Source organism: Lactuca sativa, chromosome 7 (assembly GCF_002870075.4).
Source record: "Lactuca sativa cultivar Salinas chromosome 7, Lsat_Salinas_v11, whole genome shotgun sequence".
NCBI classification, from domain to species: Eukaryota; Viridiplantae; Streptophyta; class Magnoliopsida; order Asterales; family Asteraceae; genus Lactuca; species Lactuca sativa.
Window position 1 is genome coordinate 44,467,532 of NC_056629.2, and position 27,334 is coordinate 44,494,865.

At 38.4% G+C, this 27,334-nt stretch overlaps 2 protein-coding genes across 2 annotated transcripts; both read left to right on the top strand.

Annotated features, from left to right (window-relative positions):
* The first annotated feature begins 5,011 nt into the window (after positions 1-5,011).
* LOC111906587 (protein GOS9) lies at positions 5,012-5,911 on the top strand. The gene is made up of 3 exons (XM_023902340.3): positions 5,012-5,151; positions 5,286-5,498; positions 5,593-5,911. The coding sequence occupies exons 1-3, from the start codon at positions 5,149-5,151 to the stop codon at positions 5,824-5,826; spliced, it is 450 nt and encodes a 149-aa protein (XP_023758108.2). The 5' UTR covers positions 5,012-5,148; the 3' UTR covers positions 5,827-5,911.
* An 18,177-nt stretch (positions 5,912-24,088) lies between these two features.
* LOC128127147 (protein GOS9-like) lies at positions 24,089-24,990 on the top strand. The gene is made up of 3 exons (XM_052765542.1): positions 24,089-24,230; positions 24,365-24,577; positions 24,672-24,990. The coding sequence occupies exons 1-3, from the start codon at positions 24,228-24,230 to the stop codon at positions 24,903-24,905; spliced, it is 450 nt and encodes a 149-aa protein (XP_052621502.1). The 5' UTR covers positions 24,089-24,227; the 3' UTR covers positions 24,906-24,990.
* The last annotated feature ends 2,344 nt before the right edge of the window (positions 24,991-27,334 follow it).

Consider the following 27,334-nt stretch of genomic DNA (forward strand, 5'->3'; position numbering starts at 1 on the left):
AAACTCACTTTTTACGACATTCAGCACCGTGCCGGTTTTGTCGCGAAAATTCGACAGGTCATAACTTCTTCGTTATAACTCGGAATTTGGTATTATTTATATCCCCGAAATCCTTGTCTCGACTAATAGAACTTTATGTAAAGATATCGGGCTTATCTCACATTTTAATTTTGACGCATAATTTTATTCTTAATTAATTAAACCCTAATAATTAAGCATAAAACATATAATTCATATAATATTCACATAATTCCTTTTCATTTATTCAAAATGAGTTACAAAGGTTAACCTAGACTATCAACTTAATATAAATGCCTAGGCTAGAAACACGAGTGTTATAGTTACCGGGGTAACGGGCCTTAACGTAACGCCGGATAACATGACCCTGACGCGGTGTGCGAGCCGTTACCATGGCGTTTTCTTCGATCCACGTCGGACTCGTCCTTGACGCCGTTGCCCGTACCGAGTCGTCTAACAAGACATGGAGACAGAAGCAAAGATACAAAAGTTTTGTTCTCATTTGGACTTCGGGCTTAGGTTTGGGCTTTGTGTGTTGGGCTTATTGGTTAGAGGAATTTTATAGACTTGAACTCTTTGATTAGGCATGTCTAGTTAGGCCATGGTTTTATATTGGGCCTCGGTAGGCCCAATGGTTTTGGACATTAGCGGGCCAAATGGGCTTGGGTCTTTGGGCCATCAGAGATTTATTATTGGACCAGAAAATTTTGGCTTTAGGATAAGGCCGATATAGGGTTGGGCCTAATTTGAAAAAATGGGCCATTAGTGGGCTTTTATGAATATTATAGTTTTTGACCTTTTTGGTGTTGGGCTTGGGCTTCAGTTATCCCAAGTATGGATTATCGATCTCGGGGTTGGGAATCCAATTGGTAATTGGGTGTTATTTTAGTATTGATAGCTCGGGAAGGCATCAAAGCAACATATAGGGATTTCTTTCAGTAAGCTTCTGCATTCGAGGTGAGTCTCCCTTCGTATAATCCGTGGGTCGAAGGCACCAAGGCTGACCCACTAGTATTATTATAGCTTAATGATTGTCTTTGTGATAATTATTAAGGCGGTATGTATTGTTTGATGCTTATGTGAGCTATGCATGATTTTATATGGTAGTAGTAGGGGTGAGATAGACCCCATAATCTGTTGGAATAAACCGGAGGGTAGGTCGAGCACCCATATATGCCTGCTAAAGTGATAAGGGTAGGTTGGGCACCCAGATATGCATGACAAGGGTAGGTCGAGCACCAATATATGCTCGCAATATGCTGTTGAAATAGACCAAAGTGGTAGGTCGAACACCCATATATGCTTGACAATATGTTTGCATTATATATGATGTTTGGGGAACTTACTAAACTTTGTGCTTACGGTTTTCAGTTTATGTTTCAGGTACTCTAGTTTTCAAATGAAAGTGTTGGGTTTTGAGCATTCTAACACTCCTATGGTGTACATGCAACCCTATAAACCTTGGATCTATGTTTTCTCTATAATACATGCAAATAAGAACTTTCCAAGGCTTTAATCCTAACTAGCATATTATGAAGTTCTTATACTACAAAGTACTAGTTAGATGACATACCTTTTGATGTAGCTTGATGTCTTCAAGCTTTAAGAGCTTAGCCCCAATAGTGTGGAAGCCTCAAATGGAATCACTAATCACCAAAACACCATGGAAGACTTTAGAGAATATGAATACTTGGTTCTCTCTAGTGAAATTGGCTAGCCCTTATTAGTGTACCACACTAGTGCAAATTTGACCAACCAAGGACATCTTTATATAGTGTGGAGGATTAGGGTTAAACCCTAATACCCTTGACCTTTCATTTCCTAGGATCCATGGGTTAAACACTCTATGGACTATCCATAAAAGCTTAGCCCAACCTAAATGAACTTGGCCCATTCCATATATATAAGAGTCCATATTTAATTAGTTCCTTTTGATCACTTAATTAATTATAAATTAATTCTTGATCAATACTAATTAAATAATATGATTCCATAATAATATATTAGAACTTATAATATATTAATATTAATCATAAACATACTATTCTCAAAAGATTATCCATATAAATTGTGTCGGTGAAGTGCAACCCAAATGGACCATGCCGGGTCGGGTCAAGTACATACCAAATATAGTTATGGACTTAGACATTAATCCAACAGTCTCCTACTTGGATAAGTCTAAAACTATTATTGCGTATGACTTCAAACCTAACTGGCAATCGTAGCTCTTAAAGCCGCTGTCGAACTCTGATCTTGTCAACGAACTTGTCCATTAGATAAGGGATCATATATTCCTCCATTCTAGATATCATATGGACTGAGACATGGATTATAATCATTCTCTCTATCCATTTGTTGTTTCCCGATTTCCGATTTATGACGACTGACTAATTGAACAAATCAAATCAGTCCTGGCCCGGCCGAGCACTTCCATTTGTCATCATCAAATCATCGAGGGGCCCACAGATATCGCTTTTATCCCGAAGGTAAAAGGAATGGGTAAACTTCGACTCATATGGCCTGTTATACTACTTGTTGAATCATACACAAAGGCACGTTTTATAGCACCGAGTTACCAAATGCGTTTTCGTGCAATCAATGTACAACCAACTCATAGTAACAACTCATATCTCTAGGTTTGAAGAATATAAGATATTATCACTCGTGATAAAATCCATGAAGTGATTCCAATGAGTGCGGGTTGAATCCAATACTCAGAACTTATGAGCACTCATGAGTGTTGTAGCCCTTTGTCCAACACCTTAGACCTCTACAAGCCAACCCATGACAGTCTTAATTCATATCTACTTCCAACATATGACCGACTGTGGATGGTTTGAATAACTTAGTCATTCCGGAAGAATAACCCAGTTTATTCGGGAAGTCAAAACATGCAAAGTGAAACACAATAATAATTGAATCCAATATGGTATCAAAACCTATGAACATAAATAAAACACCTTTTATTTATCACCATATGATTACACATTATTCATTGTATACTGTTTCAGCTATCAACTTTATTCTTGAATTTAAAACAATAGTTGTCCCATGCTCCAAGCATGTACACTATGTTTTCTAAACACTAGTCATGCCATACACCAAGTATGCATACTATGTTTGTCTATGATCTTTACTTTGTAAACTAGATCCATTGAACATAACTTCAATGATTCTCTTTTCACACTCCCAAATCCTTACTGCAAATACAAGAATTCCAAATTCATGTCATTTACTGAAATCTGTTAGATTCTAAACTTATATGCATTGATCCTCTTGTAATGATTATGCACAAAGTTAGAAAGACTTGACAACAATCATTACGGAGTATTCCAAAGGAGATCAGCTCCTTGGAAACATCCTTCTTGCATTAAGTTTCCTTATCTTAAACAGATTGAAAATTCTAACTTTGAAACATTTCCACATTCCATTTTGACTATCACTTCTGAACAAGAGTTGCCTCCTTACAGACTATGTCAATATGGTCCTTCCAGAATTATCACTATACTTCCAACTGTCCTTGAGCACCCAATCTTTGGTAAACCTTAGATTGTCCTCGACAATTGTTTAATCCTTTTAGTCATATCCAGTTCTAAACCTTTTCCCTTCTTAATGCACTAGGCATTTGGAAAATTTTAGAAAGGATGAGTGTAGCACATGTAATCGATCCTATATCCGAAGCATATGGGACACGATTCATGATGTCTCACATAAAGACTAAACCAGTCTTTTGCTATAATATGTCCATTTCAATTTGCCAAGTTCTCATAATTCAGACTATGAAAAGGGATGCCGTAATCATAATCGAATTTAAGAACGCAAATAATGGACCCATATACAGAATTTCCTTATGTTGACCATATTAAGATAGATCACTCAAATTCTATAAGGTAAAAATTAAAAATAAACAAAAATGACGTTTCTATAATTTAGACAAAGAAAATATAAAATAAAAGTATTTACTATGTATTGTAGTTTAAATATTTTAGATAAAGTTTAGATACCATACATTAAATAAAATGTATCTCCATGGTGATTAAAGTTGTTCTATTTTTATTTATATAAGTACTACATTTTATATGTTTTAGTTTAGGGTAATTATACGAATCGTTCCTCGTGCAAATGTAAAAGACATGTTCGGTCTTAAATTTCAAAAATTAACTCGAACTGTCCTTTATTTGTTTAAAACTTGCACGTTTAATATAAATACTATATTTTATATGCTTTAGTTTATTGGCTTTTTTATTTTGTTTACGATAATTAATAAAAAATAAAATAGACTTTTTTTTTAATTTTTTTTTCATAAATGGTTCTTATACGAACATGGGGAGTTAACGTCTCTTTCTTTCTCTCTCTCATACATAATGATCATGTAACTTTTGATTTAATAATAATAAAATACTTAGTAAAGAAAGAAAATTAAAAAATAATTATAATAATGAGAAGATAGTCATTTCAATTTTACATCAAACCAAATAACAGCAAAATTTGTTGGAAAAGACTATGTTTCAACTTTTGAAATTTTAAGTACCAAATCTCTAAAAAAAAATGCAAACCACAAATATTATTTTTGCAGTTTGTCTAAATATAAACAAATCATATGATAAGATTCCACACTAAAAAAAGATTGAAAAGCAATGGAGGATTTACATTGATGAGTAACTTTTATGCATTACACTAATTAATGGTGCATATAAGAGTGCCTTCTTTTTTTTAACAGCAAAAGTGTAATAAAAAGTCATCCTGCTAAGTAGAAATATACAAAAAAAACGCCTAACAAGACATGGAAACAGGAAGCAAAGATACAAAAGTTTTGACACTTGTTTATCAAATATCAATGTGTTAGGTACTAATCATTGTTTTATGTCTGCTTGAGTGCTTGTAATTACTGCACGAGGAAATATAAGACGATCAGACCTAGACTAGTACTCCTTACACATGCATCATGTGAGTTTTTAATCAAACGCTTTTAGGAATTGGAAAACCTGAATCTCGAGAAATGTTTTAGACATGCCACCTCACCTCGTTCTAACTCCAGTACCATTCAATTATACAACCCCAAGCTAGTGTCTATATATACTCAAGCACTTAACGGACTACACTTACAACTTCAGTTCCACACTAACCAAAATGGTACATACATTCACCATAATTCTGAAAGTTTTGTTATCTATATTTGAATAGGGAATGTCAGGTTTACATGGTTTCTTCATTGCTAAAATTTTTTCATCTCTTTTAGTAATATTTTATTCTGGATCCATATGCAGGCAGCCAATGCAGAATGCGTATGGGGTACAACTTGGGGAGGAAAGGGTGGATCACGTACCTGGGAATTCATAATACCTGATGGTTCAACACTTACCAAGATAGCTTTAAGCAGTGGAGACGCTTTAGATTTCATCCGTTTCACTTACAAGGATGGGTATGGCCATACCCATTCTTCTGAAAAATTCGGTGGTGATGGCGGCTCACCTCATATGGTAAGCTTCTAATTCATCTGTCATGTATACACGTATCGAAGTTAGGTTCTTGTTTTACAATATAGCAGTCATGATATTTATATTTCGGTTTCAGATCATCTTTGACGACAATGAGTACCTCATCGGGATTAGTGGACGTGTCGGATCATTTGGTGACCACACCGTGATTACGTCAGTGACTTTTCAGACCAACATCAGAACTTATGGGGAATACGGCACAAACCCCGGGACTGATTTCTCGTTTGGGGTCACACGCGGTAAGTTTTCGGGATTCTATGGAAAGTGTGGCAGTTCCGTAGACTCTTTGGGTGTCATTCTTCAGGCGTGACATGATATATGACAGCATGCATGCATGTTGTGTTTGATGGAAACATATGTTAGATGGTTGGTCGTACGTCATTTTGTTTTCTAAATGTGGTAATCCTATATATGTATTTTATATGTTTTAAGATCGTATCTAGTTTCTTCGGATGTGAAACTAATAAAATAAGGTAGCATACCAAGCCAAGTACAATAAGCACCCTTGTTGTGCATGTGCATTACGTTTCTCATGTACCCCATAAGCTTCTAAATGGATTTTTCTTGCTTTCTTCTTTGCAAATACTTCCACCATAAATTTATTTGGTTTTAGTTTCTAGCTAGTGTTGAGTTCTTTTTCTTTTTATTTACACAATAATTTTTTCTTAGGGACATGTCCTTTTCTTTTGGAGTATTTGATGAGGACACCAATGTATCTTTTCATACATGTAACCATATAAGGAAAAATCAACATATGAGCACTGTCGCTCAATGGAATCTATGGGTTTAAGAAACTACAAAATTGACTCATTTACGACCGCCATATCAGTTCAATCAAATATCTGGAATATGAACTTGGAGAGGGAATGAAATATAGGAGCGAAAAATAAAAAAATATTAAAATTTATTTCCGTTAAATTGTATTAAAAGTAATTACATGTTTGGTTCATATGGTTGTTGAAAATTACATCTTTTAGTCCATAAGATTCATTTGTTGCACTGATGATCCTTCATTGTTTTTTTGGCTGTCCGATTACCCCCTAAACTTAACTGCCTTAAAGGTGGAACCATTAAGACCCTTCTTATGCAATGCACATGAGTGTATTTTGGTCTTTTTATCTATCCTTTTGTGTTCATTTTCATTTACCAATTAAAAATACTAAAATATGATGACCTTAAGAACGCAAAGAACAAACATCTTCTTCGTAACCTATATATTGATTTTTCATATATATAAACCTTCGAATCCATAATTTTGATCTTTGCAAATTATTGTTCAAGCAGGCTTTACAAGTTGAATTTTGTTAAGATTGAGATAATATGATCATTCTAGCTATTTGAGGCTAAATCAACAAATTTTATATGTAAATTGTAATATAAACTTCAGATTATGTTAATTAGTAAAAGTCATAGGTTGGCCATTCATAGCATTCCGATGAATGAGGTTTCGACTTCCCATTCCGAATTGGTGGAAATTGTGATTTTTAGTCATTTTTTCTTTCAATACGGTGAACTAACGTCCTTTCTAATCTACTAATTTGCTTAAAATATTATTTGGAGGTTGGTTTATGAATGTTGTGATTTGTATTTTTGAAATTAAGAAACTATATAGTGTGGGATTATGGAGGTAAAAATATTTTGTATTAGATGAGTTTTATTTTTCTGAGAAATTATTAGGATATTTTTGGAAATGACTTTGTTTGAAGCTATTAATGAGTTTAAAAAGTCAATTTGGATATTAAATGGATATAATCAATATTTCATTGACCTTATCTACAAGGTTAGTAATCTACTATGTGTGACTGATTCTATTGTACTTTCATCGATGGAGAATTTAAAATAATTACTACTATTTAAGCAAATATATTCAGACATGTAGTTTCTTCGGTTATGAGTCTAGTTAGACTCAGGCAACCATTTTTTTAGAATGAAAAATATATAATTGAAAGCCGGCTAGAATCTAGACAAAAGAAACAGTTACATGGAAGCAATAAAAAAAAATTGGGTCCTCTAGGCAACACAATTGGCATTAGTTTTACAACACCTACCATCAGCCCAAAAGAAACTTTGAGAAATCATCTTATCAAATAACAAGCAATTTTTAGGCTTAACTTTACCAAAAAGAAAAAAATTTCTAAAGCACCAAATCGACCACCAGAGAGTGTAAAAAACAAAAAACAGCCTTCAGAAACTGCTGACAAAGAGAAGACAAATGCAACAAACCAACCCAGTGAATCAAATGTGGCGCTGGAAGCAAAGAAGGCATATGAATATTCGACCATCTGCAAAAAAAATTTCAATAAGTTGATATCCAATTCACATTTAAAGAACAAATGAGTGACATTTTCGACTTCCTTCTTGCAAATAGGACAAAAACATTAACTTTTATAGGAGTGACACAACGGCATCTAGTAGTAGAACTAGACCCAATAAGAGAACGCTTATCAATTTCCGATCTCATAGAAGACATAGAAAAAGAACCAACAATCAAGGGACCAACTCAGCCTATCTGAAGACGAAGAGATGATAACCAAGGATATGAAATCTAAGAAATCGGACCACAACTCTTTCTCTCGGGTTTCTTCTAAAATAAGTTACCCAACCCGGTTGTTGGATCTTCAAAGAAATAGATATTTGCTTATCCAATACAAGGGAATATCATCTATGGAAAGAAGTTTTTTAAAGGGTCATTACTAATCCAGTGGTCCCCAAAAAAGAAGTAAGCTTGCCATCTCCAATCACCGTTTTGCAAAAAGACATAAGATCGATACCTTTAGAAGTAAAGAATCAACTATTGATTCCCAAATGGAGTTACCAACACTCCTTAGTGAAGAATGACCAAGTAACCATGTCCTCCATGAATGGAGTTGATCACTTTAACTCCAAGAACAATAGGAAACAAAAGAAACCGCCAACTCCATTTAAAAAGAATAGCACGGTTGAGAGAAAAAAAAAGACTATTAACCTCGAGACCACCATTACATGTTCTTCCCAACCCCAAGAAAAAAGCATTACAAAAGGATTCAAAACGGTTCGAAAAAAACTCCAGAGCTATGAAAGTAGACATAAAGTACGTTAGGGTAGCACCTAAAACTAACCTAAGTAACGTCAGTTTGCCTCTACCGAAAGAGTTTTATCCTTCTAATTTGAAAGTTTAGAAGTAAATCTATCGATCATATCATCCCATGAAGCAATATGATATATATTACCACTCACTATGTGACCTAAATAATAGAACAAACTTTTACTATGAACACAACCAATAGAAACTGTCACATCCTCCACTACCAAAAACTGAACTCCAAAACCCATCAGAGTACTCTTGTGCACGTTAATCCTGAGGCCAGAAGGTAAGGAAAAACAATGTAGAAGTCTCAAAAACATAATTTAATCATTTCAGAATAGAAGTGATCGTTTGTCACACCCTAAACCAAAACGACAGAAACATTCGGGGGCGGAGAACGTCATGTACAATATCATAACAATGCCCAAGGTTTGTGTTTTGGAGCCACATGGTAAAATAGGAAAAGTTATAAGTTAGGCTTCTTGCATGGATTATGGTTATTAGTTCCACATTTATTAAGGCAAGTGTAACTATATAGATATGTAGGGATTGTCGATACCTTTGGGTACATATAAAGAACACCAAAAACAGAATTGAAATGAAGAAGTTATGGTTGTTTGAAGTTGTACTGGAACTTGGAGGTTTTTCCCTACGTAGGGAGTAAGAGAACTACGCATTGCGTAGATGTTGAAATCATATCGTGTTTTTAAATGACTTACGTATGACGTAACTTAGTTTACGTAGAGCATAATTGCTGCTGACCAAAATGCTAATCCTAAGGCTTTGAGCCCTATTTAAGGGCTCTAACTTCTTGGAACCCTTCCCATATCTAGCCTCCATCACCTCATATCATTCCTTGAGAAACCTTAGCCCCCTCTTGCTTTAAAAATACTACTATGTTGTTATTTTGTTTTAAAAATATAAATATGTAGTTTGAGTGAAAGTTAAAAATATATTTCTATTTTGATTTCAGAATACAAATAAATTTTTGTCTTCAATTAAAAAAAATGTATGGATAAAAGTTATTTAGTTTGAGTGAAAGTTAAAAATATATTTGTAACGACTGAAAAATACAACCAATTTTAATTTTTTTCAAAAACATCTCGATACCATAACATCTTTACAAAAAGGTTTTCAGTACAAAACATTTAACGTGTTCCCAAAATCACAACACTACAAAATCATGAGGAGCGGTACGATCACGCCTTCGCCTTGCCACGATCACCTGAAGAACCTGAAAAATATAAAACCACAACTGTAAGCCCGAAAGCTTAGTGAGATATCCCCAAATTACCAACCACATATACCATACACGCATAACATGCCATAACATATCTGATCACAGAACAACCATCCACTTCGGGTCTACTGTGTGACTGGTCCGCCGCACCGGCCTACAGTCCACCTGGTCCACCCTCTGAGTCTATCCACATACATCGAGTCTGCAGTGTGATTGGTCCGCCCGGTCCCGGGCCTTCAATCCACCTGGTCCACTCTCTGAGTCTACAGTATGACTAGTCCGCCCGCACCGGGCCTTCAATCTGTCTGGTCCACTCTCCGAGCCTTCGGCACGTCTAGTCCGCCCTTTCGGGACCTACAGCCTATCCGGACCGCTCGCTGGGCCTTCGGGACAACCGGTCCGCCCTGGGTATCTTGGCCTACTGCACACAGCAGGACCTACCTCAACCCAGCTCCAGTCCAAACAACCATGTGCACATATATACATACAATCATAAAGCAAATCACAGTCCACAAGCAGATCAAACAGATCACATAACATATCATCATCCTAAACCAGGATACCGACCTAACAGGTCGCTAGCATAGCGCCTCCCTATCTCTCAGGATACCGATCTCAATCAGGCCTCTAACGTATACCATCCTAACTCTCCGGATGCAAACATATCACAGCAACAACATAACAACAACATAGCAACAACTACCCGGATCTCAATCCGATAAGGGCCGGCCTTGGTGCCTTAGACCCCGTTGATATAGTCAGGATAACTCACCTCGAAACTGCCGACTGAACAGATAACCCAAGCTGCTCCGATCACCGATACGATCTCCACTACTGGTCAATCACCAATGCACTGAACTCAAAACAATAATTAACAATTACCAAAATACCTTTGGAAACCACTGGACAACCCTTGGTCCAAGACAAGGTCAAAGTCAACCCCTAACTGACCCTACTCGCCGAGTCAACCCGATGACTCGCCGAGTCCCCATACTCAGAACTTCCCTCAATCCGCGACCTAACTCGCCGAGTCACCCCGAGACTTGCCGAGTCCAACAACTCTGAGTCCACTCGCACACAACTCACCGAGTCATCCCTTGAATTACCGATTCTCGACTCAACCAGAGAACATCGGGATTCTTCAACAAGACTCGCCGAGTCCAAGAACAGACTCGCCGAGTCTAAGGCTATATTCAACCTACTCGCCGAGTTGTTCATACAACTCGCTGAGTTCCAGGCCATCTTCATCCGACTCGCCGAGTTGTTCTTCCAACTCGTCGAGTTCCAGCTCATCTTCAACCAACTCGTCGAGTACACCCATGTGACTCGCCGAGTACCACCGGTCTGAAACCATACAGAAGCACTCCAGGCCATGCAATTGATCCAAAACATAGATCTAGCTTCCTACAACCCATTCATCACGTAAAGTGGCAAACTTTACGTGAATCCGACGAGATCTAGGCTTTTTGCACTTTGGGTTAGGGTTTGGGACATGAAGGCTTCACTAAACACTCCAACACAGGGACTTTCATGCTCTCTGATTCTTCTCCATCTCAGATCTGAGGTAGCAACCTCAGATCTAACCTCTAGACTCCAATATAGCCCAAGATTGGCTTCCCTCAAACCCCAAAATGAAGAAACAAGATAACAACAGCCTAAGAACGAGATATTACCTCAAAAGAACGCCCCAACTGCAAGGAAACTCGAATCCAAGCAAAGCCCCTTGCCCTACACCTTCAAACTCCCAAACTTTCTTCAACAAATACTTCTCCAAGCTCCAATCCACTCAACAATGGTGCTTCTCCGCGATTTAGGGTTTCTGGGACTCAAGGGGGGGGGGGGGGGGTGATAGAGAGGCTGGGGAGTAAATATAATGCTCTTTATATAGGGCTCAACTCCAAGAATTAGGTTTTTCTCCACTCAGCGCCTACTCGCCGAGTCCATCTCATTGACTCGCCGAGTCGGCTACTTATCACGCGACCAAGTCGTGACCCTACTCGCCGAGTCACTCTTTCCCAATTAACGCTGTTGGGTTTAAAACCCTAATTGAGATTTGATGAACAAGATGCGGAAAATAAGAAAAACACAAATATGAAGATGATGTCGAATGATCACTCGATTTATTCAAATATGAGGAATAAATTACACTTTCATCATAGACTAAAGAATCTAACACTACATAAGAAACCTCACGTGGCGGCTACATTTTGCCTCACTCTTAACCCTAATTGGGAATAATACATGACTATTTATAGGGAAAAGACAAGTCTTGGGCTTTTAACCTAGAATTCATCAAAGGGGCCCATTGCCATCATCCATGGAGTGCTTTGAAACCCTACAATCTCCCCCTCAAAGTATGGAATGGATGACAATGCTTTAACTTCCAAAACAAGCATCTAGCAAATAAAAAGATCTGCAACGAGGAATATATGAAGCAATCCACGAATCTTGATTCTTCAATAGTCTTCAAACACGAGCTCTAGGATATATAAATCAAGCACTGAAGTAATGTCTTTAAACTTCTTTTTCGAATGTAATCCCAAAGAATCTTCATGAAAACCAAACCCGCCATAAAAACCCATTTCAGAACAAAGAGACCGAATCACTTCTTGTCTTTGAAGAGCTCCCCCTCCAAGTCACAATGATCTTCAAATAAGCTAATGATATAAGCCATCAAAAAATATCATGTAACAACCCAAACTTTAAGATTCGTAACGCCACTTGATCGAGAAAATACAAGAAGTCGGAGATATAACAAGTCCTTAGCAGAGCTCGATGAAAAACTTCCGCTGTAAAGGATACTTCTCTGTAAAAGCTTTAGCAGAGCTCAATGAAGAACTTCCGCTGTAAAAGCTACCTTCATAATTCTACCACAAGCTTTATCAAAAATCTTCAACTTTGAAAAGTCACAAATCCAATTTCGAATGGCCATACCAAATTCTCCTCTGATTTTTAATCAAAAACATGATTATAAAGCCTTCAAATGGTCATGAGAATGATCTTGAATGGATAAAAATTTACTATGGTCCCCCGCGACAAAATGATATATACAATGAAGTATAAAATCCGAAAAAGTCGTGAAAAATTTAACGATATCACGGAAAACGACTTTCTGAACCGCCAAGACTTGATGGAATCCTTATTTTTCTGTTCATGAAAAAATATGTGCATTAAAGAATTCAAAATTGTTCACCGGCCCTCAAATTTGTAAACTTTTCGAAAAACGGGTTGAGACTGTCACATTGCTGAAGTTCTGGGACTGAAAAGGTAATTCTGCATCAAATGCCCCTTCATTTGTAACAGATTCTGGAAATGGTCCATAATTGCCAAGCCATGAAAAATACAGGGACCGGAATTGACAAATCGTAGGTGTTGCAGGGACAAAAAAAACGTTAAGTCATCTTCCCCAATTTACCCCTGATTTAAAGAACACGACTGGAAGGGGACTCATACGAGTGTTCACAAACGAAACCACACATACGATTCCAATCAACTCCTTGTAGACTTTCGTTCCGAGCACACAGATACCAAAGTGAATCCGAGCCATTCGCAGTCCCAATTTCAAGTCGTTTCGCTTTTATCAGAAACATCGAATGTGAGAGGTTCGCTCCGATTCCGATGGAATGAATCAAGGCAACACCGATTCCTTGACCTTTCGCTTTGAATCAAATCGATAACAAACCCAATGCGAATCCATGTCAACGAGCGTTATGAGTGTGAGCCCAGAAAAAACGAGCTTCATTCGTTCATAGTTCACCCCAAATCACAATCAATTTTGACTTTTTAGCATTGACCACCAAAATCATCTTTTTCCAATCGTTTGAACACTCCGATTCATTCACTCTGGGCAACATGATTCAAATTGATTTTGCAATTTCAGTATAGATTGAAGTTCCAGTCAAATGACATCCTTCCGACTACCAATTTATTCATTACCCTATTGTTCCAAAAATATTCACTTATCGATTCTTCTTCAGCTATTCATCATCAGTTCTCAAAATAACAATCCCTAATTAACATCGAATGGCAAATCTAGACCTAGTTTACAATCAATCATACAAATACCAACAGATGATTCCAAGAACATTTTATCTAATTGATTTGAAGACCAAAACAAAACTCGAGAACAACGTCGATTGAGACAAACAAAATCGATTTGAAGACCAAAACTCAAATAGAAATCGAGAATTGTAAGATATAGCAGAACAAAAGAGTATTCAATCGCCATAAAATTAAACCCAAAAAAAACTTTTGATTTGTGAGATTTTGTGATTTCAATCGGCAATATAGGAACAATGAACGAAATATGTGGGCTATTTGAGTGAAACTAATGAATAGTAAACAACGATGATGGGCTCATGACCAACATGTCATCAGATGAATGAATATAGATTAAAAAACAGTTAGGCTAAATCAATGGAATAGATCTGTCATTGTAAAATGTTGATTATGAATCGAACAACTGGACAGATCCAATCAAAAAAATACAAACAGAATATGAATGAGAATAAATTACCCAGATGAACAGTAGAAGAACATGAGTGATTATGAACAGTTGCTTGAACAAGAACATTGATTCCAAAAAGCCAAAACACCAATAATTTTCAACAAGTTGTGCAAAAAATCATCAAACCAAGAACCGATACTTCAAAAATCAATAGATCTTCAAAGACCCGCTCTGATACCATTTGTTGTGTTTAAAACCCTAATTGAGATTTGATGAACAAGATGCGGAAAATAAGAAAAACACAAATATGAAGATTATGTCGAATGATCACTCGATTTATTCAAATATGAGGAATAAATTACACTTTCAGCATAGACTAAAGAATCTAACACTACATAAGAAACCTCACGTGGCGGCTACATTTTGCCTCACTCTTAACCCTAATTGGGAATAATACATGACTATTTATAGGGAAAAGACAAGTCTTGGGCTTTTAACCTAGAATTCATCAAAGGGGCCCATTGCCATCATCCATGGAGTGCTTTGAAACCCTACAAACACTTTTAGCACTTCAACCCTACTCTTGCTATTTCGGGATGTTACAATTCTCCCCCACTTAAATTAGGCTTCGTCCTCGAAGCTTACAGCAATTCAACTCCAAAGATACTCCCACAACGCGCCACCTGGCCTTAACAGGACCAGGTCTCTCAAGGCATACCCATCGAAACTCGAACACACTCTCCCTTCCCTTACGGCGTCCTGACCACCGTCTCGAACCGGGCACCGGCTGTACCCTCTGATAATCACACCCCATAACCGAGAATTACCCAAGATGCATCATTGCTCCAAATCTCAACAATCACTCGACCCATAAGGGCTAGAAAGCCATGAACCATCGGATCCCCGGTCCGAATTCCACTCTATCCATCCCTCGACGACGGAAAGACCCATTCTCTATCTCAGAGCAACTCCCACGAGTTCTCCTCTTGCAATCACATACATATGCTGCACTAACTCTAGCACCCTCAGGTTGGGAAAACCCGATACACTGATGACATCCTCAAACATCCCCTAGTATGAACCACTAAAACATGCCCAATACCCTGATCAGAATCACACTGAGAGTCCAAGACTCTCTCCCTGCATCCTATCCGAGCCTTTTGGCTCTACACCTACGGAATTCCTTCTGCGACCTCAGCAGACATCCCAAACCAGATGAGCTTCTAATCCACTGCCGCAGACACGATGCTCAGAAACCGTACTCGAATTACTCTAATCATAACTCTGCTCTGCCGCTTTCACTTCCGTGAACTTGCACTCCCTCACGGAGTTACACACCTTTCTCTCTTCCTTTTCCAAGGAATTCACTTGGCCACATTGTCACTTCAACAAGTGCCATGGTGCTCGCACAACACGACACCACCCTTTTTGCGTATCCGCTATCCATCCAGCACACACACTCGGGCTCTCATCGCAGGGGCTCTCAAGCCCATGCACTATCTCAACTCATCAAGATCACTACCCGGGGCCAGACCTTCTAATGCCACACACTGCGACATACCCAAACCATATCCTCAACAGATCCAGCAATACCTGCAGAGTCTTCAGCATGACTGGACCGCCTCACCAGGCCTTCAGCCCATCTGGACCACTCTCAGAACCTTCAGCCAATCTGGACCACTCTCAGTGCCTTCAGTTTGGCTGGACCGTTCTCCGAGCCTTCGGCCTGACTGGTACGCCTACCGGCCTTCAGTCTATCCGTACCGCTCGACTAGCATTCATCATTCCGAGCTATCACTCTCGGAAATCCTCCCATGCGTACTGTTCTAGCCCTTTAAGGGTTCCAAACTCTGACTCCATCATACATACTCGATCCCGGCCTGCTCCCAGGCCCTCCTCAATAAAATGCCCTAGGTCTGTATCCCGCCCCGCATGCCCGACACTTACTCTTATCAGTCTATACTCTGGGCTGACAGAACACTTGCTGAATCCCAACAGCTAAGCACTCTCGAATACTCGTCGATCTCCCGGAGAATTCTCGAATTCTTCCCCACTTGGGCACTAACTATCAACCACCGATCGCCATTACCGACCTCCCAGAACAACTCTTTCACAAAGAAAACACTTACACACGGACTGCTTCCCACAAGCATAAGCAACCTTAACAAGACCTCACATCAACACCGATCAACCTGCTCGAAAAGAACTCAAACTGCATCTAACCACTCCTCAGAAAGCAGATGCTACCCGGCTTGCAACCCAATGTCGGGTTTCCACTAATAACCCTCATGAATGATAACCAACAGAATTCCCAAAACAATAACCCGTAACTAACCCACAACCCGCGAAACGACGAATACCACATCGAAGACCACACAAAGATACCAGCACAAAACAATACACCACAATAATCACAAGATAACAAGACATCAAGAAAGAAACATACTCGCAGCTGTCTCTGGCACTGCCTCGACCTCCTCTGCTACAAGCTGAAAAGCACGACCCTGAGCCCTTGGGGGCTCCGCTCCACCCTGACCTCCACCTGTGATCCTCAAGGTGGCCGGTGCTGGAGCCTGCACCGATCCTGCAGCAAGTTGTGGACAGTTGACCCTCAAAAGTCCAACCTGATGACAAAGATAGCAAATCCTCAAATCCTGAACTGGCGCTGACTGCCGACAATCCCTCGCATAGTGCTCCTCCTTTCCGCACTTGCGGCATACACCACCGGACCTACAAACTCCGGCGTGACTCCTCCCACACTTCCCACAAGTGTGGCTGCTCAGATCCCCCACTCTAACATCAACGGTCTTGGACCGTTTCGGCGCCGGCTGCGACTGCACCGTAGCCTGCCTCAACTCACGCATCTGGAACTCAATCTCTAACTCACGCCGCCTAGCGGCCTCCTGCAACTCCAACAATGTCCCGCACCTCTGCGCAGACACAAACTGCCGGATGTCCCTCTTGAGCATACTCAGATATCGGGACATCTGAGCCTGCTCCGAAGCGAACTCAGGGCAAAACATCACCCTCTCAGTGAACATCTTGGTGATCTCAGTCACCGACTCCGAATCCTGCTTCAACTCAAGGAACTCTTGAGCCAATCTCTCCCTCTCAACCTGCGGAACATAACAAGTGATGAACATTTCTCTGAACTGATCCCATGAAACCGCAACCCTCTGCGTATCTGAATATGACCCCGTGGTCAATCTCCACCAATCTTTCGCCCCGAGCCTCAACAGGTTCAGAGCACACCTCACCCTCTGATCAGCAGGGCATGAACACGTGAAGAAACACCCCTCCATGTCTGATAACGATCTCATAGCGACGACCGGGTCCTGAACTCCATCGAAGGTGGGAGGCTTCGTATTAACGAAGTCCCGATATTGAAAGCCCCGACCAGCTCGTCCCCCTGCCGCTGCTACAGCCGATGTAGCCGCTGCGGCAGCCGTCTCAGTGAGAGCTGCATAGCGCTCATCAAAATACTCAACCATGGCGGTCTTCATCGACCCAAACAGCTCTGGCAACTCAGCCCGAAACAACTCAGCAATCTCGTCACGCAGGATCTCATGAATCCTCGCATCCAACTCGCTCGTGCTCATCTGACCGATAACCTCGGGCGGCACCGATCCGCCCGGAACTCTCTCTCCAGCTCCCGATCCTGACTCGGATCCACTCTCATCATACCTCGGAATCTCCATACTGAAAAACACCACACAAAATCTCAGACTCTTCCCACAAACCTGGGATCCAACTCTCTCAGCCCAACCCTAGAGATCATGGTTTCCCTGATACGCGTATGGGTCCTGTGCTTCCAGTAGTACGGGCCCATACTACCTTCCACACCTACCCATATTTGTATGAAGTACTACCACAACACCCTAGAGAAACATGCATAACAACGCTCAACCCTCACCACTAGAGGAACACTGAGAATCTCCCATAAGGAACCCTAGGCTACAGGCATCACAAATCAGGCAACTTTATCATGAATTCCTGAAGATCCCTAGCCTAACTCTAGCATGCTGTTCTATCAAAGCTCAAAAACAAATAACATGCATGGTATTTTGGGGGTTACTGGCTCCGGCTGATCGTACCTCCGCGTCCTCCCTTACTCATTTTGAAAACCATTTTAAATACTCTTTTGAAAACTCTCCCCGATTTGAGACTGGAGTCACACGAATGTTCCTCCAATTCACTCAAACCAAAGCTCTGATACCAACTTGTAACGACCGAAAAATAAAACCAATTTTAATTTTTTTCAAAAACATCTCGATACCATAACATCTTTACAAAAAGGTTTTCAGTACAAAACATTTAACGTGTTCCCAGAATCACAACACTACAAAATCATGAGGAGCGGTACGATCACGCCTTCACCTTGCCACGATCACCTGAAGAACCTGAAAAACATAAAACCACAACTGTAAGCCCGAAAGCTTAGTGAGATATCCCCAAATTACCAACCACATATACCATACACGCATAACATACCATAACATATCTGATCACAGAACAGCCATGCACTTCGGGTCTACTGTGTGACTGGTCCGCCGCACCGGCCTACAGTCCACCTGGTCCACCCTCTGAGTCTATCCACATACATCGAGTCTGCGGTGTGATTGGTCCGCCTGCTCCCGGGCCTTCAATCCACCTGGTCCACTCTCTGAGTCTATAGTATGACTGGTCCGCCTGCACCGGGCCTTCAGTTTATCTGGTCCACTCTCCGAGCCTTCGGCACGTCTAGTCCGCCCTTTCGGGACCTACAGCCTATCCGGACCGCTCGCTGGGCCTTCGGGACAACCGGTCCGCCCTGGGTATCTTGGCCTACTGCACACAGCAGGACCTGCCTCAACCCAGCCCCAGTCCAAACAACCATGTGCACATATATACATACAATCATAAAGCAAATCACAGTCCACAAGCATATCAAAAAGATCACATAACATATCATCATCCTAAACCAGGATACCGGCCTAACAGGTCGCTAGCATAGCGCCTCCCTATCTCTCAGGATACCGATCTCAATCAGGCCTCTAACGTATACCATCCTAACTCTCCGGATGCAAACATATCACAGCAACAACATAACAACAACATAGCAACAACTACCCGGATCTCAATCCGATAAGGGCCGGCCTTGGTGCCTTAAACCCCGTTAATATAGTGAGGATAACTCACCTCGAAACTGCCGACTGAACAGATAACCCAAGTTGCTCCGATCACTGATACGATCTCCACCACTGGTCAATCACCAATACACTGAACTCAAAACAATAATCAACAATTACCAAAATACCCTTGGAAACCACTGGACAACCCTTGGTCCAAGACAAGGTCAAAGTCAACCCCTGACTGACCCTACTCGCCGAGTCAACCTGATGACTCGCCGAGTCTCCATACTCAGAACTTCCCTCAATCTGCGACCTAACTCGCCGAGTCACCCCGAGACTTGCCGAGTCCAACAACTTTGAGTCCACTCGCACACAACTCACCGAGTCATCCTATGACTAACCGATTCTCGACTCAACCAGAGAACATCGGGATTCTTCGACAAGACTCGCCGAGTCCAAGAACAGACTCGCCGAGTCTAAGGCTATCTTCAACCTACTCGCCGAGTTGTTCATACAACTCGCTGAGTTCCAGGCCATCTTCATCCGACTCGCCGAGTTGTTCTTCCAACTCGTCGAGTTCCAGCTCATCTTCAACCAACTCGTCGAGTACACCCATGTGACTCGCCGAGTACCACCGGTCTGAAACCATACAGAAGCACTCCAGGCCATGCAATTGATCCAAAACATAGATCTAGCTTCCTACAACCCATTCATCGCGTAAAGTGGCAAACTTTACGTGAATCCGACGAGATCTAGGCTTTTTGCACTTTGGGTTAGGGTTTGGGACATGAAGGCTTCACTAAACACTCCAACACAGGGACTTTCATGCTCTCTGATTCTTCTCCATCTCAGATCAGAGGTAGCAACCTTAGATCTAACCTCTAGACTCCAATATAGCCCAAGATTGGCTTCCCTCATACCCCAAAATGAAGAAACAAGATAACAACAGCCTAAGAACGAGATATTACCTCAAAAGAACGCCCCAACTACAAGGTAACTCGAATCCAAGCAAAGCCCCTTTCCCCACACCTTCAAACTCCCAAACTTTCTTCAACAAATACTTCTCCAAGCTCCAATCCACTCAACAATGGTGCTTCTCAGCGATTTAGGGTTTCTGGGACTCAGGGGGGGGGGTGATAGAGAGGCTGGGGAGGAAACATAATGCTCTTTACATATGGCTCAACTCCGAGAATTAGGGTTTTCTCCACTCAGCGCCTACTCGCCGAGTCCATCTCATTGACTCGCCGAGTCGGCTACTTATCACGCGACCAAGTCGCGACTCTACTCGCCGAGTCCATCCATGGACTCGCCGAGTCACTCTTTCACAATTAACACTTTTAGCCCTTTAACCCTACTCTTGCTATTTCGGGATGTTACAATATTTCTATTGATTTTTAAAACATTAACTGAAATACAACAAAATAAAATTCAACAAATTCGTTTAATTGGTATGGATAAAAGTTAAATATGTATAACATACGATAAGTTTTTTATCGTGTCAATTTTTTTTTAATAAAATTATTTAGTTTTATCAAATTTTGAACATACTCTTTATATAAAGATATAAATTTTTCAATGCAAAATTAAAAACTTTTGTTAGCTAATAATAAAATACTTAAATGCTTATAATCACTTTAGCCTCTTTTTTCACCTACAACATCCTAACATAACTAACCATATTAAGATAGATCACTCAAATTCTATAAGGTAAAAATTAAAAATAAACAAAAATGACGTTTCTATAATTTAGACAAAGAAAATATAAAATAAAAGTATTTACTATGTATTGTAGTTTAAATATATTAGATAAAGTTTAGATACCATACATTAAATAAAATGTATCTCCATGGTGATTAAAGTTGTTCTATTTTTATTTATATAAGTACAACATTTTATATGTTTTAGTTTAGGGTAATTATACGAATCGTTCCTCGTGCAAATGTAAAAGACATGTTCGGTCTTAAATTTCAAAAATTAACTCGAACTGTCTTTTATTTGTTTAAAACTTGCACGTTTAATATAAATACTATATTTTATATGCTTTAGTGTATTGGCTTTTTTATTTTATTTACGATAATTAATACAAAATAAAATAAACTTTTTTTTTAAAAAAATTTTCATAAATGGTTCTTATACGAACATGGGGAGTTAACGTCTCTTTCTATCTCTCTCTCATACATAATGATCATGTAACTTTTGATTTAATAATAATAAAATACTTAGTAAACAAAGAAAATTAAAAAATAATTATAATAATGAGAAGATAGTCATTTCAATTTTACATCAAACCAAATAACAGCAAAATTTGTTGGAAAAGACTATGTTTCAACTCATAGTAACAACTCATATCTCTAGGTTTGAAGAATATAAGATATTATCACTCGTGATAAAATCCATGAAGTGATTCCAATGAGTGCGGGTTGAATCCAATACTCAGAACTTATGAGCACTCATGAGTGTTGTAGCCCTTTGTCCAACACCTTAGACCTCTACAAGCCAACCCATGACAGTCTTAATTCATATCTACTTCCAACATATGACCGACTGTGGATGGTTTGAATAACTTAGTCATTCCGGAAGAATAACCCAGTTTATTCGGGAAGTCAAAACATGCAAAGTGAAACACAATAATAATTGAATCCAATATGGTATCAAAACCTATGAACATAAATAAAACACCTTTTATTTATCACCATATGATTACACATTATTCATTGTATACTGTTTCAGCTATCAACTTTATTCTTGAATTTAAAACAATAGTTGTCCCATGCTCCAAGCATGTACACTATGTTTTCTAAACACTAGTCATGCCATACACCAAGTATGCATACTATGTTTGTCTATGATCTTTACTTTGTAAACTAGATCCATTGAACATAACTTCAATGATTCTCTTTTCACACTCCCAAATCCTTACTGCAAATACAAGAATTCCAAATTCATGTCATTTACTGAAATCTGTTAGATTCTAAACTTATATGCATTGATCCTCTTGTAATGATTATGCACAAAGTTAGAAAGACTTGACAACAATCATTACGGAGTATTCCAAAGGAGATCAGCTCCTTGGAAACATCCTTCTTGCATTAAGTTTCCTTATCTTAAACAGATTGAAAATTCTAACTTTGAAACATTTCCACATTCCATTTTGACTATCACTTCTGAACAAGAGTTGCCTCCTTACAGACTATGTCAATATGGTCCTTCCAGAATTATCACTATACTTCCAACTGTCCTTGAGCACCCAATCTTTGGTAAACCTTAGATTGTCCTCGACAATTGTTTAATCCTTTTAGTCATATCCAGTTCTAAACCTTTTCCCTTCTTAATGCACTAGGCATTTGGAAAATTTTAGAAAGGATGAGTGTAGCACATGTAATCGATCCTATATCCGAAGCATATGGGACACGATTCATGATGTCTCACATAAAGACTAAACCAGTCTTTTGCTATAATATGTCCATTTCAATTTGCCAAGTTCTCATAATTCAGACTATGAAAAGGGATGCCGTAATCATAATCGAATTTAAGAACGCAAATAATGGACCCATATACAGAATTTCCTTATGTTGACCATATTAAGATAGATCACTCAAATTCTATAAGGTAAAAATTAAAAATAAACAAAAATGACGTTTCTATAATTTAGACAAAGAAAATATAAAATAAAAGTATTTACTATGTATTGTAGTTTAAATATTTTAGATAAAGTTTAGATACCATACATTAAATAAAATGTATCTCCATGGTGATTAAAGTTGTTCTATTTTTATTTATATAAGTACTACATTTTATATGTTTTAGTTTAGGGTAATTATACGAATCGTTCCTCGTGCAAATGTAAAAGACATGTTCGGTCTTAAATTTCAAAAATTAACTCGAACTGTCCTTTATTTGTTTAAAACTTGCACGTTTAATATAAATACTATATTTTATATGCTTTAGTTTATTGGCTTTTTTATTTTGTTTACGATAATTAATAAAAAATAAAATAGACTTTTTTTTTAATTTTTTTTTCATAAATGGTTCTTATACGAACATGGGGAGTTAACGTCTCTTTCTTTCTCTCTCTCATACATAATGATCATGTAACTTTTGATTTAATAATAATAAAATACTTAGTAAAGAAAGAAAATTAAAAAATAATTATAATAATGAGAAGATAGTCATTTCAATTTTACATCAAACCAAATAACAGCAAAATTTGTTGGAAAAGACTATGTTTCAACTTTTGAAATTTTAAGTACCAAATCTCTAAAAAAAAATGCAAACCACAAATATTATTTTTGCAGTTTGTCTAAATATAAACAAATCATATGATAAGATTCCACACTAAAAAAAGATTGAAAAGCAATGGAGGATTTACATTGATGAGTAACTTTTATGCATTACACTAATTAATGGTGCATATAAGAGTGCCTTCTTTTTTTTAACAGCAAAAGTGTAATAAAAAGTCATCCTGCTAAGTAGAAATATACAAAAAAAACGCCTAACAAGACATGGAAACAGGAAGCAAAGATACAAAAGTTTTGACACTTGTTTATCAAATATCAATGTGTTAGGTACTAATCATTGTTTTATGTCTGCTTGAGTGCTTGTAATTACTGCACGAGGAAATATAAGACGATCAGACCTAGACTAGTACTCCTTACACATGCATCATGTGAGTTTTTAATCAAACGCTTTTAGGAATTGGAAAACCTGAATCTCGAGAAATGTTTTAGACATGCCACCTCACCTCGTTCTAACTCCAGTACCATTCAATTATACAACCCCAAGCTAGTGTCTATATATACTCAAGCACTTAACGGACTACACTTACAACTTCAGTTCCACACTAACCAAAATGGTACATACATTCACCATAATTCTGAAAGTTTTGTTATCTATATTTGAATAGGGAATGTCAGGTTTACATGGTTTCTTCATTGCTAAAATTTTTTCATCTCTTTTAGTAATATTTTATTCTGGATCCATATGCAGGCAGCCAATGCAGAATGCGTATGGGGTACAACTTGGGGAGGAAAGGGTGGATCACGTACCTGGGAATTCATAATACCTGATGGTTCAACACTTACCAAGATAGCTTTAAGCAGTGGAGACGCTTTAGATTTCATCCGTTTCACTTACAAGGATGGGTATGGCCATACCCATTCTTCTGAAAAATTCGGTGGTGATGGCGGCTCACCTCATATGGTAAGCTTCTAATTCATCTGTCATGTATACACGTATCGAAGTTAGGTTCTTGTTTTACAATATAGCAGTCATGATATTTATATTTCGGTTTCAGATCATCTTTGACGACAATGAGTACCTCATCGGGATTAGTGGACGTGTCGGATCATTTGGTGACCACACCGTGATTACGTCAGTGACTTTTCAGACCAACATCAGAACTTATGGGGAATACGGCACAAACCCCGGGACTGATTTCTCGTTTGGGGTCACACGCGGTAAGTTTTCGGGATTCTATGGAAAGTGTGGCAGTTCCGTAGACTCTTTGGGTGTCATTCTTCAGGCGTGACATGATATATGACAGCATGCATGCATGTTGTGTTTGATGGAAACATATGTTAGATGGTTGGTCGTACGTCATTTTGTTTTCTAAATGTGGTAATCCTATATATGTATTTTATATGTTTTAAGATCGTATCTAGTTTCTTCGGATGTGAAACTAATAAAATAAGGTAGCATACCAAGCCAAGTACAATAAGCACCCTTGTTGTGCATGTGCATTACGTTTCTCATGTACCCCATAAGCTTCTAAATGGATTTTTCTTGCTTTCTTCTTTGCAAATACTTCCACCATAAATTTATTTGGTTTTAGTTTCTAGCTAGTGTTGAGTTCTTTTTCTTTTTATTTACACAATAATTTTTTCTTAGGGACATGTCCTTTTCTTTTGGAGTATTTGATGAGGACACCAATGTATCTTTTCATACATGTAACCATATAAGGAAAAATCAACATATGAGCACTGTCGCTCAATGGAATCTATGGGTTTAAGAAACTACAAAATTGACTCATTTACGACCGCCATATCCGTTCAATCAAATATCTGGAATATGAACTTGGAGAGGGAATGAAATATAGGAGCGGAAAATAAAAAAATATTAAACTTTATTTCCCTTAAATTGTATTAAAAGTAACTAGAAAAGTCCCCCCGCTTTGCGGGGGTCGGAAGCCTTCCGTTGTAATTAAAATGATATTTGATCTGAAGTCATTATTAATTCAAAATAGGGTCTGAAACAGAGGATGGTAGAGGAGAACGTTGGTTGATTTGAGGCTGCAACCAACAACGATAGTGGGAAGTAAGAAACTCAAAATTAGTTGTCTTGTACCTGTTGATTTTCATTTGAGCAATAACATTGAATTCCAGTACTATCATAAGAAGAAAAGAGAGGGGAGAAAAGAGGTGACCTTAATCTCACACAAAGTCTATTAACAATGAATCGCACAGGGAGACCCGACATTGAATGTATCCGGAATCGAAGCATGACTCGTCGGGTGTGGATGTGACCGGAGTTGAAGTAAAGGTACACGAAATTAGGGCTCGCCGGCTTCTACAATGGTGGGGGCAGACTCGTCGGAGACGTCTGTGGTGTACGCATACTCGTCGGCGTCGGCTATGGCGGAATTGAAGAGTCGAATAGCAGATAGGGAAGGGATCGTGACGAAAGAAATGCAGATGAAAGCAGGCAGTGGAGTCGGTGGATGGAACTTTACTGTGGAAGAAAGAAGCAGTGGATATGGATTGCGAAGGTTGTCTACTAAGATGATAGAAGCGGTGCCTTAACCCCGGTAAAGTAACCCTCTTTGGGAGAAAAGACATAAAACATGGAGAGAAGTAGGCGGTGGATCATGAAGATGGCATAAGAGGAGTGGCAGGTGAGGCGGTGAGGAAATACAGAAGCCACATATCGTGAAGGTTGGCGGTGGTAGAATAAACCCAAAACGGAGAAATTAAATAAATCAAAATATAACAGAAATGACAAAAACTATAACTAAAGACATAAACAGGGGACCATTTATGTCAATTCCTTAGCACATTTAATATATATATATATATATATATATATATATATATATATATATATATATATATATATATATATATATATATATATATATATATATATATATATATATATATATATATGTTTGGTTCATATGGTTGTTGAAAATTACATCTTTTAGTCCATAGGATTCATTTGTTGCACTGATGATCCTTCATTGTTTTTTTGGCTGTCCGATTACCCCCTAAACTTAACTGCCTTAAAGGTGGAACCATTAAGACTCTTCTTGTGCTATGCACATGAGTGTATTTTGGTCTTTTTATCTATTCTTTTGTGTTCATTTTCATTTACCAATTAAAAATACTAAAATATGATTTACCTTAAGAACGCAAAGAACAATCATCTTCTTCGTAACCTATATATTGATTTTTCATATACATAAACCTTCGAATCCATAATTTTGATCTTTGGAAATTATTGTTCAATCAGGCTTTACAAGTTGAATTTTGTTAACGTTGAGATAATATGATCATTCTAGCTATTGGAGGCTAAATCAACAAATTTTATATGTAAATTGTAATATAAACTTCAGATTATGTTAATTAGTAAAAGTCATAGGTTGGCCATTCATTGCATTCCGATGAATGAGGTTTCGACTTCCCATTCCGAATTGGTGGAAATTGCAATTTTTAGTCATTTTTTCTTTCAATACGGTGAACTAACGTCCTTTCTAGGTTGGTTTATGAGTGTTGTGATTTGTGTTTTTGAAATTATGGAACTATATAGTGTGGGATTATGGAGGTAAAAATATTTTGCAGTAGATGAGTTTTCTTTTATTTTTCTGAGAAATTATTAGGATGTTATTGTAAATGACTTTGTTTGAAGCTATTAATGAGTTTAAAAAGTCAATTTGGATATTGAACGGATATAATCAATATT

Coding starts and splice junctions, on each gene's coding strand:
- LOC111906587 (XM_023902340.3), top strand. Junction 5,499..5,592: donor ATGGCGGCTCACCTCATATG/GTAAGCTTCTAA, acceptor TTTCGGTTTCAG/ATCATCTTTGACGACAATGA.
- LOC128127147 (XM_052765542.1), top strand. Junction 24,578..24,671: donor ATGGCGGCTCACCTCATATG/GTAAGCTTCTAA, acceptor TTTCGGTTTCAG/ATCATCTTTGACGACAATGA.